We start from the raw sequence: 22,982 nt of genomic DNA on the forward strand, positions 1-22,982 counted from the left end.
TTTGCGCACTCTATGCCTCTAGATGATTTCCTGGCCTGATTCCGTTAGTTAATACCTCGAGGACAATGGTGCATAATACCAGAGAGCACGTGTCTTCCCTTGCTCGTTACCTTAGTGGGAATGCCTTTCGTATTTCTTCATTGAACGAGAGACTGGCTTTTGGACTCAACATGGTGGTTTATTGTGTCGGTGAAATATTCCTCAATTTCTGGAGTGTTTGTCAAGCGTTTCTTGGCATCTGTGGAGATAGTCATGTGATTGTTCTCTCCTTGGGTTTATTTTTATGGCGTGTGATGTTAGTGGATTTCCTACTATTGAACCTATCTTGCGTTCCTGGAATAAATTCCACTTTTTCTAGTGTTTTTTTTATTTTTTTATTTTTATTTTTATTTTTAAAGATTTATTTATGTATTTATTCGACAGAGATAGAGACAGCCAGCGAGAGAGGGAACACAAGCAGGGGGAGTGGGAGAGGAAGAAGCAGGGCTCATAGCAGAGGAGCCTGATGTGGGGCGATCCCATAACGCTGGGATCACGCCCTGAGCCGAAGGCAGACGCTTAACTGCTGTGCCACCCAGGCGCCCCTCTAGTGTTTTTTTTAAAGACACATTGTGGTTCTTCCTGTTTAATAGTATTTGCTTAGATTTTTTGCATTGATACTCATGAGTGATATTGGACTATAGTTTTCTTTCTTCGTACTAATTGTGTTTGGGTTAAGTATCAGTGTTTACCTGCTTTACAAAAAGGGCACAGAAGCCTTCCTTCCTTTCCGGCATTCTGAAACTTCATAGCACAGCCGGACGGTCTGGTCTTCAGTGAAGTTTGGCAGAATTCCCAGTAAACTCATCTGGGTTTGGTACTTTTTGTGCGGTAGCTCCTTTACCACATTCTCTGTTTCTTCAGTGGAGATTGGTATGTTTCTGTCTCTAACTCTCGTGGGATCAATGTTGATAGTCTCTATTTCCTGAGAAAGTTACCCATTTCTTCTAGGTTTGCAGATTTATTTGCATGGAAGACTTCCAAGTGTCTCATGACTCTTTTTATTCCATTTCAGGAGTTAAACTTCTTGAACATAACCATGTGGTTAAAAAAAGAGAGAGAGAGGAAAGAAGTTTGAGTGACCAGAAAAGATCATCAGCATTATTATTTTCAAAGCAGTGTTATCGAGTATGACTCTATGTCAGTTTTCAAAAAATAAGCCGGTGGGTGGTTATACAGAAACATCTCTTCTGTGCTGCCGGGCAGAGAGCTGCCCACCATGAAAAGCAGTTTTCTTGCCTGAGACTTGCCGGGGCTCAGTGACCGTGGAGGCTGATGGCTCCCGGTGCCGGCCGACAGAAGCTCACGGAGCAGATAGTCAGGGAGCCAAATGCCAGGACAGCTTCACACAAAGTCCATCATTTCACATTTCAGGGGACTTCCATCTCATCGTATAAAAAACTACAAGGTGTGACTTCCCGCCTAAAATCAGAATGGTTTTGTTCCTTTTCCTGGCTACTAAAGTTGCTTGGATCCTTTGTGGGGGGGTTGGAGCAGGGTTGAAAATCGTAATGAAGAAAGTAGAAGTCACCTACAACTGCACGGCCCACACCTGTGTGCCGTCAGCCTATCGATGACTTTCCTTCCAGAGGTTTCTTTACGCATCTTCCCCAGGAAGAGAAACCCTGCGTACCAAGGTCAGCCGTAGGTCTGTGCTGTTCTGCAACCTGCTGTTCTTTCTGGTCCTTCGTCACAGATGTCACTGCCCAGACTCCAAGAGGACATCTTGAAAAAGACACACAAGGGGAAGCTCCCTGGAGGGAAGGCTGTGGGTCCGTGGGCTCGAGATGGCGGGACGTGTCCCCTCGGGCTGCGTGAGGCTGGTGGGCAGGGGGGAGGCGGGCTGCTGAGGGCTGCGGGATTGTCAGGTCACGTCCAACAGCCTTGTCCTCAAACCGGCAGAGGGAATGTCTGGATCCTGGATCCTGCTTCAGACTTGACTTGAAGCCTTACTTTTGCAGCCAGTGGGCTGTGCCAGACATCCTGGAGGTGTGCTGTCCCCTCTGTGAGGAAGCGAGGGTCACGGAGAAATCAGGCCCACATCAGGGCCCCCCCCCAGCTTACCGCACAGCCCTGCTGTTGGCCCCACAGCGTGGTACCTCACAGTTGTGTGTGCAGTTCTCACGGAAAGTTAAATTATGTGCATGACATGCTGTTTCAGAGGTATGGGAATGATTAATCACTTGTTTTACAAAATTGATTTGGAAAAGAAATTACCAAATAAGAATTGTCACGATTGAAAAGCAAAATTCAATTATCTGGGAAATTTGCTCCCTTCCTGTTCTGTGTCTGCTGTCACGGGCGTGGGGAGGGGGGTCCAGCATTGGTATCTGCTGCTCTTTACGGGGACACAACGGAGGTCTCAGGCCTCCTGAGTTCCAGCCTGGGGGCCCCTCACTTAAGGCTCAGCAGGGAAAGAGTGTGGGGAACCTGGTGGCTGGTCCCATCGCAGCCTGTCGGGTGCTGGGAATACTGGGGGGCAGAGAGTAGGGACAGGGAAGCTCCTGGAATCCATGAGGATTTCAAGCCAAACCCCTGTTGGCTCCCCCTGCTATTTCGGTAGCTCTGTGCTGTGAAGACGCCTGCTCGGCGGTCAGTGTTTGGGGCCTGGCTACACGGGAGTCGTCCCAGCTTCAGCACTGGCTGGAGTCGTCCTGGGCCTGGCGATGGGGACTTGGCGATGGAGACTTGGCTTAGCAGCTCTCAGACGTCTCCATCTTAAGGCTGATTTAGGCCATCAAAGAGCTCTTTTAAACGTGGGTCATGCACGTCACCATCACCAAGTTAGAAATGGATGGGGCAGGAACACACCCGTGGGGGCATCCCCAGCCAGTGCCCTGGGGTCCGGTGACACTGAGGGTCCGGCCCCTGTCTCCAAGAGACCGTCACAGATGACGGGTGCTCGGGATGGATTTGGGAAATGCTAGGAGGAAAGACGCAACTCCCAGGAGTGTTAACCACTCCCTCCAGGATTCCATTTCCTCCAAACTTGGGCCCAGAAACCATCAGGAAGCGGACGGGCAACTCCATTCCCCACCCGCCCACTGCTCAGCCCTCTTACATGGAGTGTGGTGGCTGGAGGGAGGTCTCTCTTCTCCGGGCTCCACGAGCAAAAACACCCGTGTAAGTAGCTACTGCCGAGAAAAAGTGGGCTTGACGGTACATTTGCATACGACTGTGCTAATTATAACCCTCTTACCTGAACCTTGAAGCAGATTCAGCAGTTACAAGTGTACTTCTTAAAATAGGCATGCCGGCGTGGAGAGGTTACCTATGCGTGTGTGAGGATGTGCGTGTTTAGCTTTGCAGACTGATGGGACTGTAGGCGAGGGACAGGCCGCCTCTGATGGGATGTACGTCCAGCGAAACGATGAACAAAGTCCAGAGTGTAGCAGGGCCTGGCGGTATGGCCGACCTGGAGGGGACACCTGGGGTCAGCTGGATCCCGCCCGGGAGGCTGAAGCAGGTGGCCCGTGTCACAGCGACTGTGGGCTTCTGTTATAGCAGAGGGCAGCTGGTTCTGGGGGGAGGCAAGGAGACAGCTCTGGGCACATAGAATGTGACGTGTGCGGGCATCGCCCAGATGTCCGGAAGGAAGTCAGGCACAGCAGGTGCAGAGGGAGAGGCAGGAGGAGCCAGACCGGGGCCGGGACAGGCGGCACGGAGAAGAGAGGATTCGAGGTCAACCAAGACCGGCCTCATGCAGTTAGGACAGAAGAGCCCAGTGCGGGGTAGGGGAAGACCCCGGTGAGAGTGCGTGGGGCTGGGGCGGTGGAGACCCTCGACCAGGAGGGAGCGTGAGAAGTACACCCATGCTTGGGGGCTGTCTGGGGCCCAGAGGGCCCATCCATCTGTCTCTGTGCTGACTGGCAAGAGCCCATGGCGGGCATGTGAGAAACGCACAAAGAGGGAACAATTAGGGAGGTCGTCCAGAGGGTGCCGGCGGGCGGGATTGGCCTCCAGAAAGATCTGGACGGACGTGGCCAGGGGCCAGGGGGACGAGGGCCTTGTCGGAGCCGGGAGGTAAGACTCCTCACACTTGTAATGTAGGGTTCCTGGGCAGCTGCCTAGTTTGCAAAGGGGGGCCGGGTAAGACAGGAGAAAGGAGCGAGTTCTGGGAAGTTCTTACATTTTCCTTTGTCAAAACCTTTTACTGGGTGACACTACCTTTGGTAGACGGGAGGGACAGCGTTGTTTGCCATCGTAATATAATGAAATCGGCAAATGGGATAAATACAAAAGGTTCCCCTAGAAATACAAGTTCTCTACCTGGGGAGCTGTGGTCCACGTGACCATGTGGGTTTCACAGGTCAGCCGGGAAACCCCAGGCTGAGCCAAGATGATGTGCGCAGTGACATAAATCATACACGGGAGCTGGATCGTGTCGGTCGGATTCTCTAACAAGTTCAGGCCCAACCAAGGTTCAGAAGTTGTGCCCAAAACGGGGATTTGAGGGGCTCCCGGTGGCTCAGCTGGTTAAGCATCCGACTTTTGGTTTCAGCTCAGGTCATGATCTCAGGGTCGCGGACTCACGTGTCGGGCTCTGTGCTCAGTGTGGAGTCAGCTTGGGATTCTCTCTCCCTCTGCCCCCACTTGCTCACGCGCTCTCTGTCTCTCTCAAATAAAATCCATCTTTTAAACAAAAATAAAAAAGTAAAAGGGGGATTTGACCTGTCATTTCAGGGACTTGAGACGACACGCTGGCAGAGGTCTGACGGGATGGCACTGTTTGCGAAGGGCCACCTGGGATGAGCCAGCACACGGGGACACCGACCTGGGGTAAGACGCGTGCCTGCTCCCAGCATCCCGCTAGGAGAAAACCAGAAGGCTGAAATTTTCCCTGAAAGCATCTCATTTAAAGAATCTTATCGTATGATACCGCAAACACACTGATTCCTCGGAGCTCAGACGAGGGAGGGGAAGGGGGTGAACTCTGGGAAGGAACCTGAGAATGAACCCGATGGGCTTGGCCGCTTCGGACACCTGCCCCTGCAGGACCTGGGCGCTCTGGGAGGCCAGCAGGAGACGGCCGACGGTGACCCTGAGTTGTAACTAAAGAGTGGGAGAGTGGTAAAGTGATGAACTGGGGGTCCCCCCGAGAGCCTACATCCGCTGTCCCCCAGCCCTATCCTTTGTCCCGTGAGTCCCCGAGGCTCCAACCTGCTCACCCTCCACAGAACAGGTGCAGAGCAGACACTGGGAAGCTGTTTACTCTTTGAGCTTCGCCCCAAGATCCGTACTGAAAGCTGTACTGGGGTCTAGGTCCTCACCACCCCAGGCAAAATGGTGTCACTAGCTCCCACCCTGCTCCATGCATCTCAGTCTCACACCTGCCCCGTGGCGGTCCCTCACCTGCCCCCCATGCTCTCCCGCACCAGCTTGGGCCTCTCCCCTCTCCAGTCTTAGCTGCTAATTCCTCCTCGCTCTTCTTCCCACTCTCTGTTGCTTTCCAGAATGCCACACCTCCCTTCTTGTCCACTCTTATCTGGCACTTATACACCTTAAGTCTGGAGGAGAGCTAGAGATTATTTCATTCAACCCTCGGTTTTCTGCCTGGACCCTGAGACCCTGAGAGATTCGGGGGGTGGGCCCCAGACGCACACAGATGAGGCCAAGACACCATCCCCCTCCCCTGACTCAGTCCTTGGGCTTTCCCACCTCTGTGGCAAGAGTCCTGTTGGGCATAGCACTCGGCGGTCACAATAGCTTCGCACACTCAGACGTGTGGTTTCAAAGGAACATCCCTCCTGTCACGGCCCCCTCATGCCTGCTGGCCCCTGAGCAGAAGCAGGCTGGCCATGAGCTAGAGTCTAGAATTGGGCTGGTCCTCTTATTGGCGTTTGGCTGTGAGCTGGGATTTACCCCTTCGTCAGGGAAGGTGGAAGCTTCACTTCCCCTAAAAACTGTCAGAGAAGGACAGCCCATGAGTTTTCTTTGTCGTGGTATCTCCGTGTTTCTCGGCTCCATGACTGGCTCAGGATCGCCTGACATCTCAGCTAAATCTCTTGCTGCACTTTGATGTGACTGTTAGCCTTGCCGGGAGTTTCCCTTGTGATTCTGTTTTTCTTTCAACGCCCGCATGTTGGTGGTGTTTGGGGAGTGAGAAAGCAGGAGCTACGAACGTAAGAACCAAACCCAAATCGAACACAGTATTTTTAGAAGCACACTTTCACGGGGACCACCCGCGATGGACAAAGAGCCGAGCAGGTCAAAGTGCACTGCATACATGAATGAATAATGGACAAATCAGTGTAATCGTATTTTAAAAAGATTAATCTTCCCCACTTGGTCAGGACCAGTGTGGTCCATTCTCACAGACTGCAGTGAACAGAAATAAGACGCATCAGATCTGCAAACATCAGAGCCGAGTCCTCGGCCTGGGGCCACACTGTGTGCAGGACGCTCCCGGCTCTACCCGAAGGCCGGCGGTGCTGCCGTTAGACCGAGTGGCCCGGGACAAGAAGGGAAAGCCTTAGTGACCACAGCAGACGGTCAAGAATGGGAGCGCCCAATGCAGAAAGGAACGTCATGAGAGTTACATTTCTTTGGTTTAGAGTTTTTTCAGGTGGTTTTTCTTTTTCTTTTCTTTTTTTTTTACTGTTTTTCTCCAGCTTTTTTTTAAGTGAAAAATGTCAAACATACCCAAAAGTTGAAAGAGTAGTACCACAGAAACCTGGCCGTCTGTGTGTACATGTGTGTATATACAAGAAACGTGTGTATTCACATATATATGAAATAATGGTCCATCTTGCAAGTAGCTTACAGAAATCAAGACATTTTATCCCTAAATACTTAAGTATGACTCTCCTAAAAAATAAGGTCATTCCCTTCCAAAACCACAACACCATGTAACACTGAAGAAAATCAACAATAATGAATGTATCATGTCCAAATGCACATTTCCCCAATTGTCACAAAACTGTCTTCTGCAGATGTTTTGGATAAACTTAATCAGGTTTACATACTTCATTGGTTGGTTGTCTCAATCTCTTTGACTCGTGATTCTAGAACACTCCTCCCACGTTTCGATTTCCCATGTCATTGACTCTGAAGCATCCAAGCAGTTGTTGTGCAGAATGGCCTTTGCTCACGTTTCTGCGTGGTGTTTCTCATCCCCCCTCCCGTGTTCTCCGGGACACAGGGACGTGGGGCTCCATGTCTGACTAGAGAGTCTTCCCAGCCCGGGAAGAGCCAGATGGCTGTGGCGGTGTTAGCCACTACACTCTGCGTCGTGTTCGAGGCCCATGGTGTCAGCGTGGTCAGGCCAGATTGTGCGACTGCGTTCAGGGGTGAACCTTCAATGTGCCCATTGTAAGGCCACATTCTCCCTCATGATGCCCGGGTGGCCGGTGCAGGGCAAATGCCCGTCCTCCCCTCCTCCATACCTCTCTCTTTTATTACTGCGTCTCTGCAGACTCGTGGGCCCCTATTTACTTATGTTTCACAATAAGCTGAGCCGTTTCGTGGGGCGCCTGGGTGGCACAGCGGTTAAGCGTCTGCCTTCGGCTCAGGGCGTGATCCCGGCGTTATGGGATCGAAGCCCCACATCAGGCTCCTCTGCTATGAGCCTGCTTCTTCCTCTCCCACTCCCCCTGCTTGTGTTCCCTCTCTCGCTGGCTGTCTATCTCTGTCAAATAAATAAATAAATAAATAAATAAATCTTTAAAAAAAAAAAAAAAAGCTGAGCCGTTTCGTGTCCACTCTGGGCATCTGCCGGTAGGACCCTTCCCTGTGTGCCTGTTCACGCTGGATCGCCTCCCTGCTTACGGTCACAAAGCACTGGATCTCACGCGGATTCTGCCTGCCTCCCCTTGGGAATCGGCACTTCCTGTGAGATGCAGCTCGAGCGGGAAGGACCCGTCTCTGATGGCTAAGAGCATTTTTAGTAAAAAGAGAAGGTATTTAGCTGTATGATCTCATGAGCTCTCTTGGGTGTGTTCATTCTATTCTGAGCAGCTGCAACAGAAGGTTTAAATAAGACCCAGAGTCCCGTAACATCATGCCCCAAATTTCCAGGTTTCATGGGAAAATCAGTCATGATACCAAGAGCAAGGAAGATTTCAAACCCGATGAAGGACAGTCAGTAGACACCAACATCGAGACGACAGGCACGTTAGAATTGTTTACACAGCCATCGTAAAAACACTTCAGCGAGCAATTACAAACATGCTTGACACAGACACGAAAATAGAGCCTTAGCAAAGAAACAATCTCAGTGAGAAGGAAGAGAAGATACAAGGGAGAAGAAACTAGAAGTTTAGAACTGAAAAATACAATAAACGATATGAAAAGCCCCGTGCATGGATTCCAGCACTGAGGGAAGGACAGATGAAAGAATCCGTGGACTGCAAGGCTGGCCCGTCTGAAGAGCAGAGAGGAAACAGACTGACAGTAGCATGGACAGAGGCTCAGACACTGTGGTCCACAACGAGATCCAACATTCGTGTCCCCCGAGTCCTGGAAGGGGGAGCACAGTGGGGCTGAAAGTTCTTGGAGAAACAATGACTGAAATATTAGCAAAAGACATAAACCTACAGATTCAAGGAGAAGCTGAATGAACTCTAAACAGCACAGACCCAACAACGCCACACCAAGACACATTGTAGTCAAATTTCTGAAAACGAAGGAGAAACTAAAAATCTGGAAAGCAGGTAGAGAGAAAAGGCGCCTTACCTGGAGGGAAATGATTCAAACGGCAGGAAATCTCTCGTCAGACGCCACGAGGACCAGGTGTGGACCAGGTGTATACGGAACAGTTAGGGTCCGTGCTCCACGCAAGCTGGTGGAAGAACACCACCAGAAGACTGACAAGTCGTGTATACGTAATGCAATGTCCAAAACAGCCTAAAACACTCGGAAACGCTGCGATGAGTCCACATGGAACTCTAAGATATGGCCAGGTAATCCACAGAAATGAAGACCAGAAAACAAAAAACAAAGGGGGACATTTTATAAAAAATTACATTATTACATTAAGCATCAATAATCACGTTAAGCACAGGGGCGCCTGTGTGGCTCAGTCAGTTAAGCGTCCGACTCTTGATTTCTGCTCAGATCATGTTCTCAGCCCCGTGTCAGGCTTCACACTTGGTGGGGTGTCTGCTTCCCTCCCTCTTCCTCTCCCTCTCCCCCTCCCCCTGTGCACACGCTTTCCCCCTAAAAAATAAACACATAAATCTTTAAAAAATAATAACATTATGCATAAATGGTATAAGGGTGCCTGGCTGAGTCAGTCAGTGGAGCCGATGACTCTTGATCTCAAGGTCGTGAGTTCAAGTCCCACGTTGGGTGTAGAGAGTCTTATTTTTTTTTAAAGTCTATTTAAATCATTTTTTTTAAAAAGCATAAATGGTATAAAGAAAACAAATACCAATTAAAAAGCAGAGAGAGATTGACAGACTGGGTGGGAAACCGGGACCTGACTGTATGTTGTCTGCAGGAAAGCACTTCGATACAATGCCCTACGCAGGCTGACAACAGAAGGGTATGACGTGTCGTGCAAACATCAAAGGGAGGCTGAAGCGGCCGTATTTTGTATTTGATAATGCGGACGAGGGGCAGACACAACGCCAGGACAGAGAGGGACACTACAGACGCTGAGACGCAAGCCTTGGAGACAGAGCCGCACTACATGTGTGCGCGAGGAGTGCCGAGCGGGGTGACTGTGACTGGGGTGGGAGTAGGTTTGAGGTCAGGACAGCTCCTCTGAAACCCCAGTGAGGTGGTTTTGTAAGGAAAGAGAAATTTATTCTGGAACGTACGTGGAAAGGCGAAGGGATTAGAATCAGCGAAGGCTGTCTGGGGAAGAATGAAGGGGACGAGCCCAAGCCCGGGTCTGGTGACAAGCCGCACACGGTCGTGGCCGGATTGCATGCCGTCAGCAGCGGACACTGGCACGCTCCACGGCACAGACAGAAAACCCACAGAAGAGATACACAAACAGGCCCAACTGCGGTTTTTTGTCTGTTCTTTTTTTTTTTTTTTAAGATTGATTTATTATTCGAGAGAGAGCGAGAGCCCAAGTGGGAGAGACAGGATCTCAAGCACACTCCGCCCGGCTCGATCTCATCACCTGAGTCCAAACCAAGAGTCTGGTGCTTCACCGACTGAGCCACCCAGACGCCCCCCCACCGATTCAAGGAAGGAAAGGTGCTGGAACAGATGCCAAGAAGGTTAGTCTCCAGCCAAGTCCTACACCTTTCACGAAAAGTAGCTCAGAATGGATCACGGACTTAACGTAAATGGAAAACTATCATCTTTAGAAAAAGAACAGTAAAACCTTTGGGATGTTGGACTTGGCGACTCATTCTTAACACCAAAAGCACAGTCAGTAAAAGAAGAAACGATAAATTGGATCTCATCAAAGTAAAAACGTTTGCTCCACTGGGCACTTAACCCGGAGGGAAAGAGTCCTTTATGGAAGCGTCTATAGCAGCTGTGTTCGTGGTGGCCAAATTCTGGAAGCGACCCGGCGTGCTGCGGCTTGAGGACGGTTACCCAGACTGTGGCCCCTCCGTGCCGCGAGCAATCACCAGGACAAGGAGCAGCCTGGACGAGCTTCCAGAGCAGGAAGCTGAGCAGAGAGGGCCGGTCCTGGACGTTACCTAACAGTCCATCTATGTGCCTCCTGGGTTTTGGGGTTTTTTAAGTTCATTTACTAATTTGTTTAAGCAATCTCTACACCCAGTCCGGGGCTTGAACTCACAACCCCGAGATCAAGCGTCACAGGCTCCTCCCACTGACCCTGCCAGGCACCCCCACCACTCCTGGGTTTGACCAGAGGACAGGAGGGGCAGGCTGGTGTTTACTGGGGTTATGGAGGGGGTGGGAGGGAGGTGGGTGGCAGGGGGGCCCCGGGGGTGGTGGCAGTTCTCTCTGCGTCACCCAACACCATGGCCGTGAGACTGGGCTGCAGATTTGCAAGATCCTACGGTGGGCTGGGGCGCCTGGGTGGCACAGCGGTTAGGCGTCTGCCTTTGGCTCAGGGCGTGATCCCGGCGTTGTGGGATCGAGCCCCACATCAGGCTCTTCCGCTGTGAGCCTGCTTCTTCCTCTCCCACTCCCCCTGCTTGTGTTCCCTCTCTCGCTGGCTGTCTCTGTCTCTGTCAAATAAATAAATAAAAATCTTTAAAAAAAAAAAAAAAAGATCCTACGGTGGGCAAACCAGGGGAAGGGCACACGGGATCTCTGCAAGCTTAAAATTAAAAGTTTAATTTAAAGAAGTCTTTGAGGGCATAGACCCAAGCGCACTGCTGTGCATGCCTACACACCGATACACCTTGCTTTGTGAGTTACCAGATTTCTGTGTCTTACGGATTTGGAGATTATATGTGGTCCCCATAAATCATAACTGGAAAATAATCATCCGTTTTTCTGTCAACAACATGGCTAATGCGCAAGTTTTCAGTCTGTTCATATATACACTTTAGAAGCCTCTTGTAGCTTGTGCTGCCTTGACATATAGAAAATAAACCCATTTCAAAACACAATAATTGAACACATATGAGGTTAAAAAATCAGGGGAGCCAGGCTGGCTCAGTCGGTGAAGCGTATGCCTTCGACTCAGGTCATGGTCCCTGGTCTGCTTCCCCCTCTGCCCCTCCCCCTGCTATTGCTCACTCTCTTTTCTCAAATAAATAAATTCTTCAAAAAAAAATCAGAAAGGAATTATAGAAATGACCCTAATAAGTACTAATTCTTATTAGACTGTGAGATCTCCTAAGAGTCATGTTTTAAAGTTATTTACTTTTGACTCTGTTTTTAAACGGCAGGTGATCTTTGTCTGAACCCATGTAATGTTGGACGGTAAGAACTTAAACAGCGCAGCTACCCCCCCCGGCGGCATTAGCCGGCACTCTCGCGTCCGGAGGTGAGTGGCCCGCGCGAGCCGGCTGGTGGAAGGGGAGCGTGTTGTTGAGACCACGTTTCCCTGTGGCCCCAGGCCTGGTGCACATGTCTGCTCTTGTGAACATGGGCCATCCCAGAGGTTAAATGTTACCCCCGCAGAGCTGAGTGTGCGCCTGGGAGGACAGCAGACACGCCGGGAGGGGGACGTGGCTGGACGGACGCTCCCCGCCGCGGTGGCTGGTGGTGAGCCGGGAGGGAGTCCGCTCTGCGAAGAAACCGGAACCAAAACCGAGGCGGGAGCAACCGCCAGAGCCTTTAAGTGCTGCATTAATTATCTTGCAACATCTGTCGTGTGAAAACAGTTCTAGATGCTGAAGCAATGGCTGTGAAGTGGAGACCAGACCGCTCTGAGCTTCCTCCTCGCCAGGACGCCCTCCCGTCTCCCGTGCCGCGTGGGGTGGACGCCCCCGCCGCCGTGCGATGTCCGCCAGCCTCCGCGTGGACGTCTGGCTTTACCGTGTCTTCCCTCGTGTGGCTGCTTGACTGAGTCTGCTTTGAGCCGGGTCTGACCCTCGGCACTGCTGACATGAGCGTGCACGTCCCGGGCCCGGAACGCGGGAGCAGCCTCCGGCCTCCACCTGCCGATGTCCACGGTACCAACCCGAAACACCAAGAGACGGTGCCCGCGTCCCCTGGGTGGGAGCCCTGGTCTGGAAAGCCAGACATGGTGTCCTGGAGCCACTCCGTGGCCCCCTGGCGGGGCTCGTGGACACAGGCCGCCAGAGCTGCGAGGCGCCTGCTCGGGGAAGGCGTCCTTAGTGGAAGCGAGGGCCCCACACGAGCACCTCCAGGAGCTCTGAGTGATTTCAGTTCAGAGAAGGTCGCCATGTCCCAGCAGCTGCTCTTCATTACGTTTCCCGAAAAGCTTCTGTGACCCAGGGTGACCTCACTCTGTTCTCACACATCGGCATGTGGGAAAACCCCGCGGACCCCACTCAGAAGCACTTCCTCAGCTCCACCCTCAGCTTCGATTGCACATTGTTCCCAAGCACCTACTAAGCGCAGGTGGAGTTCTTGGCATTCGGGACATGGCGGTAAAGCAAGATGGACAGCACCCTGCCCTCCTGGCTCCTGGCTCGCAGACAGGTGTCCCTCCCCGGCCGCCCGCTCCCCGTGCCGGGGCTCAGCCAGGCAGGCCTGCGGGTCTGCGGTGCTCACGGCAGCTTCGAGGTGCCCCCCAGCCCTCCTGTCCCCAGCGTGTGGGTCCCCCGTTCTGTGTAGCTGCTCACAGCTGCACACGGCAGCTGGCATGTCTCCAGCCGGGGGCCTCAGCTGGGGGCTGCAAGGGCCAGGCTGGAACCCCCCAGGGCTCACGTGCTCGCCCGACAGGTGGCTGATGCCGGCTAGAACTGGAAAGCCACGTGTGGCTCCCTGTGTCATCCTGGTTTCCTCACGACGTGGCACCGGGGCCCCACGGCGAGGTTCCTGACAGGGCGGGAGCCGCTGGAAGGCCTGTCCTCAGAAAGCACGCAGCACGGCACCCGCTACGGTGCCTCGCTGGACGGAGCGCTCCTGTCCCTCCTTCTGCTTCGGGGCTCCGTCTGGACACTGTCCCCGGCAGGACGTCTGACAAACTAAGAGGTGCCGCACCGACCCCAGCCAGAAGGCCCAGAAACACGGCAACGCCCCTTTAGGAGCACAGCGTGGGCCTCAGCGTGTGCGGAGGACTCCCGTGCCGAGACCGTGCTCGCATTCACACGACTTTTCCATCCTCACGAGGCAGCTGCCGTTGTCCTGTTATTGATTCTGGTTTATGGGTGTGGGAATGTGACTTCGTGGGGTTGTGCTGGAGTCGGTGTCGGCCCAGCCGCCGTCATGCTGTCCCGCGATGGGGCTGGAATTGAGGGCATTACAAGTGCCCACGGCGACCACCACCAGACTGTCTGCTCCTCGGCGACACGACTTAGAGAGGAAGCTTCCTCCCTTCTCACGAGGGTGTCCCGCTGCTCAGGGACACGTTGGTCTGGACTCTTCACTCCCTGAGGAACATCTTGTATTCAACTTAATCTCTGCTCTATTTCTGTGATGTTAAATCACACCCAGGAGCCTGAGCTCAGTCTGGACGTGCTGAGTCACCCCTGAGATGTAGACATTCGTTAATGCAGAGGACGTGTCCCAGACGACGTGGTGCTCACCTGGCAGCATGACCGGAGGAGTGCGTGGAACCCAGGTGGCAGGCTGCTGTGTCCCTGACGGGGCCGCGGCCACCCTGGTCCTCCCACACCCACGAGGGGTCCGCGAGCCAGGGTGGCCGGTGGGGACGCTTGACGTGAGGAGGACAGAGCTCCTCCGTGGAACCCCAGCCGATTGGTGGCAGGGCCACAGGTAAACCCCCGGCCTCTGACCCCAGGTTGACCCTCCTCTGCCTCAGGGTCAGGACTCAGGCTCTTGCCTTAGTCGGGCTCTCGCCATTGTTTCCGGGGAAATCACATGGGCCATATTCTTGGGCCCCTTAACCACTTCAACCAGCAACCTCCTATGCGCTGGGCCACGGGCCAGACCACACTCCAGCCACGTTCATGCCAGCCTTGCCACCATTCAGGGGGCAGGTGACGTGTGGGGCAAATAGGCTGGGAACACATGGGGCAAGTCTGACGCTCATTCATCACTAGCCCGTCCCTTCGGCGAATACTTCCTGACCACCGACTATGCTCCAGGGACTGTGTTGGGGGGTCTGATACGTCAGTGGGCACAAGAGATGGCAGCCATACCCCAGGGGAGCTTGTGTTCCAGCAGGAGCAGAAAGAAAACACACAAGTGAGTAAACTGCCCGCTCCTCCAGGAGCAAAGTGCTCCGGATGAAGGGAAGCACTCGGCAGGTTGGAGGCTGGGGAGGGACGGGTCTGGGGTGTGGTGTGAGCGAGGGATGGAGGTAAGGTTTGAACCAAGACTGTACCTGTGGCATCTAGGCAGGTGCTCAGAGCAGAGGAACAGCCCCCGGGGAGGCGAGGGGCAGGAGGATGATGGGGACGACACCACACCAGCCGCGTGAGCACCGTGTGGGCCGGACCTTCGTCCGCAGGAACAGACGCCAGGGGAGTTTGGGTGGGAGGGATGGCTGTCAGGCCTGGCTGCAGTGTTGGGCGCAGGGGACCGGTAGGGAAATCTGTCAGGAGCGGTTACAAGCAGCCCCAGCAGGAGGGAATGGTGGCTCAGACCAGAGGCATTCAGTGGCTGGACCCCGCCTCCTATCAACACAAGTCAGGAACTCCCCAAAATATCAGACGTGGGTGTCAGCAACCTGTGATCAGCCTCGAGGGGTTCCTGCAGAAGTTTGCGAGGTTGGGACCACAGGCCGGCCTGAAGTGGCTGCCAGTGCTGTGCTGATGGGCAAGGAGGTCGGGGACGAATGTGCATTCCCTCTGGGCCAGAGGTGGCGGTCCTTCCCGCAGGATGGACACCACTCAAGGGGAAGCCGGCCTGGCCTCACTGTGACCCTCCTGGCAGATGGGGGCTCTGGGCGTCCTCTTCATGCAGCTCCCAACCTTGTGTGTCTAGTCCTATAAAATGCCCCAAGAGGAGTAGCACGGACCTCATTCCGCTGGAATCTGTGAGCTGGACACGAGTGAGGGAATGGCCAGGCCGGCTTTGACATCCCATTCTGAAGCCAGTGCTGGGAGTGTGTGCGTGTTACAGACGTGAGCTGAAGGCCGAGGTGCTGGGGGTTCATGTTACATCGCAGAACATTGCACCAGCTCCTAGTGGCTCCCCGTTCAGGCTTCCTCTCCCTCCTCCAGCCCACGCTGCTCCTCCAGGCCTGGTTTCTCCTGGCGTGTCCAGCAAAGGAGCTCGGGACCCTCTGGGAGCCGTCTCATCTGTGCACCAGCATCTTCCTGTTTCTTTAAAGTCCCAGGGACCGTGAGCTCCACACACAGCTGGCCTCACACTCCCCAGACGTTTGAGCTCAGTTCCTCCAGGGCACTCGGAGGAAGGGACGCAGAAACCAGGAGCTAACCTGGGAAGCAACCCCAGGAATGCCAGTCTGGAGTGACCAGAAAGGGAACGCAGAGTGAGTCAGCCAGGGAGGCCCCTCGTGGGACTAGAGAGCCGTGTTGGCCTCACCCCAGGTCCTCAGCCCTGGTGAGAGCTGCCCCTGCGGACACTGAGTCTCCAGCATCTTCGGTCTGTGCTGGGCAGGCAGGGCAGGCCCTGGTGGCTGGAGAGACCCAGGCAAAGAGACACACATGCTGGCAGCTAGGAGTCCACCCAGTGTGTGCACAGGCCCTGGGGTATGTGGCCAGGGGAGACCCAGGGAGATTTGGGGGCCAGGGGAACATAGGTCCTGGGGATGCGGGCCCAGGAGGACTCGGTTTCCTGATCTGCTCCTCCTGTTCTCTTTTCGGAGGTCTGTTTTCCCTGGCGTTTTCAATTCCCTCTTTCATGTCTTCACATGTGTGTGAAGCTTCTGTCATGCGCACTTCCTAGGGGCCGGCTCTTACTATCCACGTGCCCACTGGAACTTGCTCGGTGGGCTGCTGCCCTGTGTGCTTAATAGTTTTGTTCTGTAAGTTCAGCTTTGTTAAGGCGCCGTCGGTGGGAATTCCATGAGGCCGGAAGGGAGAGTTGGTCCCCCTAGACCAGGGACACTGTTGGTATTTGCGCTGCTTTCCAGCCCTTGGTTCTGGGGACGTCCTGTGCATGGCAGGGGTCAGCAGCACCCGTGCTCTCTGCGCACGGCTGTCCGTCCCCACAGTGAACAACGGCTCCAGGCCTCGCCACGTGCGCCCTGCGGCCGCTAGAGAACCACCACTCGAGTCGGAGTGTGTATGGCTCCAACATGGGCACGGGGACAGCACCAGCCCCAGAGTCCCTTCCATGAGGGATCGTTTCTTAGCTTTGAGCCTCGCAAACCAGAATTCCAACCTCAGAACCACTGCAAGGGAGGGCTTTGGGATCCACGCTCTCATTTTACACCAAAGCCGGGCAAAGAAAGCTCACGGTCCTATACCAGCAGCTGGATTTTTTTCTAGTTTATCCTTTCCTGGGGGCGTAGCCTAGCAAAGGCCTCGGGAGTTCACTCCTCAGCTGCTGTCCTAACAGGTGGACCAAACTACCGTCTATCCAAAGTGAGCAAGTCTGACAGACCCCACACCCTGGACAGTAGAGGGATCAGACTCCCTTACGCCACCTAATGGTGATCTGAGACGTCGCTTTGCTATGATGAGTGAAGCTGAATATCTCTTCATATGTTTAGAGGCTATTTTCTCCTTTTCTGTAAACTTTGTGACTTTTGCCCATTTTTCTATTGAGCCATCAGTCCTCTTAAAATCAGCAGGGCTTAGGTGTCTGTTGGATTCCATGCTGGGAATGGAGGATGTGTTCGAGGTGCTCGGAGTGATGGTGCCGTCTCTTAAGTCAGCAAGAAGTTGACTTTAAACCCTTTTAAAGTGAGGGATGAATTATAGTCATATTTCCAACTGTATATTCTGGGGAAGGAAACTGTTTACAAAAGTTCCAGGGTCTAGCTGATTATCCAGTGCTTTTAATGATGATTCACCACCTAGAGAGAATTTGGAGCACGCGTCTGATTTAGTTACAAAAGGAGTCCGTCATCCTGTTCCACAAATATAGTACGTGGCTCCAAGGCGGTGTGAAAGGGGGTGTGAGAGGGGGAGGGATCGAAGCCCTGTGCAGCCCAGGCAGGCTTTCCAGCATGGGTGCCATGTAAGTCGGGTTATTTCTCTGCCCCTCATGGAAGCTGACACTGGTATTCCCGGCAGAAACTGCTCCCCCATCTTTGAGAGAGGGCCTGTAGTGCTTTCCCTCCGGGGTGTGCCACCTTCTGAGCTTCCCCAGAACGGCAGCCACTGGTCCTCACTGGTCAGCCACAAGTTGCTCGGGGACACTGGACAGGGCCCTTGGAGTGCCACTCGCCGCCCCCACAAGGCTTCCTTGAGAAATCGTTGCTGCTGCTGCTGATTCCTGCCGTTTCAAGTTCAGATGTCTTGTTGCCCCGTTAAGGAGGTTCAGTCTGTGAGCCTGGGGGGTTGCACCAGCTGGAACTCTCAGAGCCTTGAATCCCTCAGAGTCTTGGATTTGAGGAAGCAGCAGGAAATCTTGGCAGAAAGTTTCTATTGACCTAAACGATGACTGCTTTCAAATAAATGAGATCTCGCTCCTTCAACAAAACTTCCACATTTTCCCCAACTTTCTGCCTAGCCACTGCCTCTGAGAAGCCCTCCTGGCTATCCAGGACCTTTCTGAGTTGCTGGGTGCCCTCCAGAGCACCCTCTTCTCTCTCATAGACCTCCCCTTGCAGTTGGGGGTGCTGGGCTGTCTCTGTCCCCCAAACGGATTCTGAGGAGCGCTGTCCTCGGTGTCAGGTGTCTGGCACACAGGTGTTCATTCGTATCTCCTGACTGTGGGCAGAGCACACACGAGATTGAGTTGATCACTTTCTTTCTCCCATGAGCAACCAGCTTGGCTTTCCAAAGCCGAGTGCACACCGCCCCACAGCTTGATGAAAACTTCTCCCTTAGTCTTTCCCCCTTGACCCTTATTCGAGGAGCAGGTGTGCCTGGCTGGGATCCCCTGCGGGGGGCATCGCCAGGGCGGCCATCCCTTGGCCACTACCCTCGTCCCCAGCACGTGAATTGAGGCCAGGGCACCACTTAAGTGGGTCTGCGGGCGCTGAAGGGGTCCGCTCCAGGGGTCACGTGTGGACGTGGGACAGCCGGTCTCCTTCCCAGGCCCGAGACGCTGAGCGACCTGACGCCTCTGTTCCTTTGCAGGCGCTGTGTCCTGAGCCTGGCCGGGTGCCGGGGGCCATGGCACTGCGCCCCGAGCCCGCGGGCGGCCGGCGCGTCGTCATCATCAACGTGGGCGGCTGCAGGGTGCGCCTGGCCTGGGCGGCGCTGGCGCGCTGTCCCCTCGCGCGCCTGGAGCGCTTGCGGGCCTGCCGCGGCCGCGACGAGGTCCTGCGTGTGTGCGACGACTACGACGCGGGCCGCGACGAGTTCTTCTTCGACCGCAGCCCGTGCGCTTTCCGCGCCATCGTGGCGCTGCTGCGCGCAGGCAAGCTGCGGCTGCTGCGCGGCCCGTGCGCGCTGGCCTTCCGCGACGAGCTCGCCTACTGGGGGCATAGACGAGGCGCGCCTGGAGCGCTGCTGCCTGCGCCGGCTGCGCCGCCGCGAGGAGGAGGCGGCCGAGGCGCGCGCGGAGCCGCCGGGGAGCCCGGGGGGCGCAGGGCCCGGACGGCGCCTGCGAGACCTGCTGGACGATCCGCGCTCCGGACCCGCTGGCAAGCTCTTCGCCTGCGTGTCCGTCGCCTTCGTGGCTGCCACGGCGGTCGGCCTCTGCCTGAGCACCATGCCAGACATCCGCGCGGAGGAGGAGCGGGTGAGTGTGGGCGGCCCGGAGGCCCGGATGGGCGGGGATGGCGAAGGGGGTGGGACCAGGAGGGGGGGGTGTGGATGGGGATGGAGTTGGGGTGGTGGGCAGACTGGGATGGGCCGAAGGCGTGGGCAGGGGGAGGCGGAGCTGGGCCTGGCGAGGGCCCGGCGAGGGGCTGCTGGTTCCCGGGTGGGTTGGTTGTGGCCAGGGCAGAGGCTGGGGACGGCGGGGGCCTGGAGGCAGCTAGGCCAAGGGAGAGCAAGCTGAGTGCTGGTCTCTGACACCCTCCCCAGATGGTGGCTGACGGCCGCAGTGCTGGGCCCACCGTCCCCTGCTGTGGTCGACAGCACCCAGAGTGAGCCGTCTCAAGGAGGCGCACACACCAGACCCGCGGCCGTGCACTGATTGGGTAGTTTCAGGAACTCAGTGAGGCTGCCTCTCTGGTCAGCAGGCCTTCCCTGAACCTCTCCAGTAGCCAGGCCTTCAAAGCGTGGACCGACCACTTGCAGCTAAACATTCAGTATCATAAAGGTCTGGAGAGCTGTGAGCTTTAATCTCTAGTCCTGTGGCCGTGAACCCAAGGGGACATGACCTCACATTCTTGCAGGACCCTGGAGCCGGGCCAGGTGTCTGCTCAGGCAAACCCAGGGTTGGCTCTGTTGAGATGCTGGGGCGCGTTTCTGAGCAAATGGTCGACTCTCTGCCTGTTTGGTCTGTGAGAATGTCGGCCCTGTGGCCAGAAATGTTCCCAGGTTCCGATGTGACCCAACGTGTATCAGCATTTGTGCACTGAGTGCACCGTGGGACACCCAGGGAACATTCAGGAAAGCCTGGAGTGTGTGCTGTCTGGGGCAGTGGGGCTGGAAGACAAGACAGTCCTGCGGTATTTGGAGGACAGAGTCGAGTATTGCCCCATGTTTCCTCCTTGGGGGGGATAATCCCTCCACAGTCCCCTGCTCCCCCATTCCAGGGGCTGGGCAGAGGTTGTGGACCCCTTCCTTGGGCAGTGAGCTCGAGATCAAAGCCTCAGAGCCCTTCAGAGGTCAGGAGGTCAGCCTGGAGCACACGTGGAGGGGTCACCCCTTATCCAGAGACAGTGAAGAGCTGAAGGGAAACGTCCTACTGAAACATTATCTATCAGCTGGCTGACTGAGCATGGCAACTTGACTGCAGATTAAATTTAAATGTAAATTATAGGAAATTGGTTCCCTTTGCCGTTGGATGTCCGATTCCTGAGCGGCTGCTCCCGGTGTCTTAACTTCCGCTTCAAAGAGCCACTTGCTGTGTTTGGGTTTTCTAAATGGCAATGCCTCCGAGTGGTGGGCAGAAGGGGAGTCACGTACAAAAGCATCAGGACGCCGGAGAAGTTAGGGTTGCCTGGATTCCTGACATCCTCTCAGGAGTCCAGCTGGCCCTTGTGGAGTCCTCGGAGCGCCCACTGGCCTCCATGTCTCCCACTGTTCGTATTTGTCGGCCCCCTGCCCCCCACTTCCTGAAACATCACTTCACACTGGCCAGGTACTGCCTCGTCCAGTCAGCTCTGGGATTACGAAGGAATAATTCCAGTGTCGGTGAGCACATGGTGGGATATGTCCGTGTGCTGCCCATTGCCTGGCGAGGGATGCCTGTGGAGCACCTGGCCCTCTGCACGTGGCAGGTGCTGAAGAAAGAGTAGGTGTCACTTATCGACTTTTTAGTTACGGTAAACTAGACACAGAATTTACCAGTATCTTAACTATTGTAAAGTGTGCAGCTGACTGGTACTGATACATCCATGTTGTGTGGTTATCACCAGAACTTCTTCATGTTTCCAAACTGTAACCCTGTCCCCATTAAACAGGATCCCCCCGCCAGGTCCTGGCACCCACCATCCTCTTTCTGTCTTTATGACCGTGACTCCTTTAAGAGCCTCACGTAAGCGGAATCATACCGTATTTATGTTTGGTGACTGACTTATTTCACTGAGCACGATGTCCTTAAGGTTCATTCATGTTGTAGCAGGCGCCAGAATTTGGTTCCTTTTTAAAGCTGAGTAGTATTTCACGGTTATGTATACACCACGGTTTGCTTATTTGTCCGTCTATCTATGGACACTTGGGTTGCTAACACTTGGGCCATGGTGCATGATGCTGCTGCCAGCTTTCATGTAAAAACACCTGCTTGAGTCCTTGCTCTCAATTTTTTTGGGTAGACATCCAGGTGTAGACTTGTTGGGTCATATGGTAATTCTATGTTTACTTTTTCGGGAAACCTCCTTACTCTTCTCTGCAGTGGCTGCACCATTGACTCTTTCCAGGCACCAGGCAGACGAGGTGGAGGGCAGAGGGGAAGAGAGAAACGGGAGCTCTTTAGTATTTTCTTGTTGGGGTTTTTCCAGTAGAATTTAACTTGGAAGTCACAGGGCTAAAATATTTTCTGTATGTGATTTCTGGCTAAAAGATTTCTTTTTTAAGTTTAACTATCGATCTGAAGGCTCCCAAATGGGTCCTCCGAGGGGGTTGGCAGGCCCCTGGGCCTCTGGCTCTGAGGTTCAGGGACCTTCACAGTGAGAAGCATGCCTGCTTCTCCTGCACCACGTTCCCGCGGGCGTTCCAACTACAGGCACCCAGTGTCTTCTGGAGAGCCATTTTTGGGGAGCAGGGTGTGTCGTCGAGAACCCTAAGTGAGCTGACGTAGTTCCCTCCGTCAGCTGTCCGCTTCCTCTCTGGCAGTGTCGGTGTCCACGGTTACTTGTGCGTGTTGGCACAGAGAAGCGTGGAGGAGACAGACCGTCCTTACCGTCCAGTATTAAAGAGGTTGGAGGAGAAGGGCGGGCTGTGTGTGGTTCCTGGGGCTGCTCCATACTTTGCCTCTGTGAGCGAGTGAGCGGGGTCCCAGCCCCGTGCCGAGCTGAAGGGAGCCCAAGGCTGATGCCCGGACACCTGGAGACTCCAAGCTGCATTATCGCCAGGTTCACCTGGTTCTGCAGCAGTCCTAACGCGGAATAGGTCCTGGTTTCTTGGTCTCCAGTCCCCTGGAGTGTCCTTTCTGTCACCCTGGGGCGCCGCCCACAGACGATATGCCCCGTGTTCGGAAACAAGCTGCTGCCCAGAGGAGCTAGTCACACCTGGAGGGCCCAAGCCTGCTGCTCATTGGGTGGGTGGGGCCTGGAGCTGAGGTGGGCAGAGCCCATGTGGTATGGGGCGGGGCTTGGAGCTGGGTGGGCGGAGCCTGGAGTACAGGGTTGGCGGGAGACTGGAGTCCGGGTGGGCAGAGCCCGGGGACGGGGTCTGGAAGGGGCGGGGCTGGCGCCTGGGGTGGGGACCTGAGGCCCGGCTCTGATGCCCTGGGGTCACAGGCACCACCTCACAACACACCGAGGACCCAGGGCCGTGAGGTGTCCCTCCCCAGACTTAGCTCTCCCACTGCAGTGAGAGACTGAGTCCTGGGGTCTCAGGGAGTTCAGAGGGGCTTCTCGGGCAGGTAGCCCTTCAGGGCTGCTCCAGAAAGGCTGTAGGGAATGCACAGCCCCCTCCTTACTCATTTCCATCTAAGACGAGGGGGGCCGGGGAGGGGGGAGCACTACTTGCTCAACTCAGTGCCCCCCAGTGTCCAGACATCCACGCAGAAACACGAACCCACATAGTGCCAGGCAAGGGTCATGACCCTGAGCTGGCCCCAGGAGGACCCCAGGCCAGGCCACAGTGTGTGCCCCACATGTGTGC

At 54.8% G+C, this 22,982-nt stretch overlaps 1 protein-coding gene across 1 annotated transcript in view; it reads left to right on the forward strand.

Moving 5' to 3' along the window:
- Positions 1–19,659, forward strand: part of KCNG2 (potassium voltage-gated channel modifier subfamily G member 2) — a 55,820-nt gene extending 36,161 nt beyond the window's left edge. Inside the window, exons 5-6 of the mRNA XM_034642221.1 lie at positions 18,678–19,284; positions 19,572–19,659. Of these exons, the coding sequence (XP_034498112.1) occupies positions 18,678–19,284; positions 19,572–19,582 (618 nt within the window). The 3' untranslated portion in view covers positions 19,583–19,659. The remainder of the gene's footprint in view (positions 1–18,677; positions 19,285–19,571) is intronic.
- The last annotated feature ends 3,323 nt before the right edge of the window (positions 19,660–22,982 follow it).

This window comes from Ailuropoda melanoleuca, chromosome 14 (assembly GCF_002007445.2).
Source record: "Ailuropoda melanoleuca isolate Jingjing chromosome 14, ASM200744v2, whole genome shotgun sequence".
NCBI classification, from domain to species: Eukaryota; Metazoa; Chordata; class Mammalia; order Carnivora; family Ursidae; genus Ailuropoda; species Ailuropoda melanoleuca.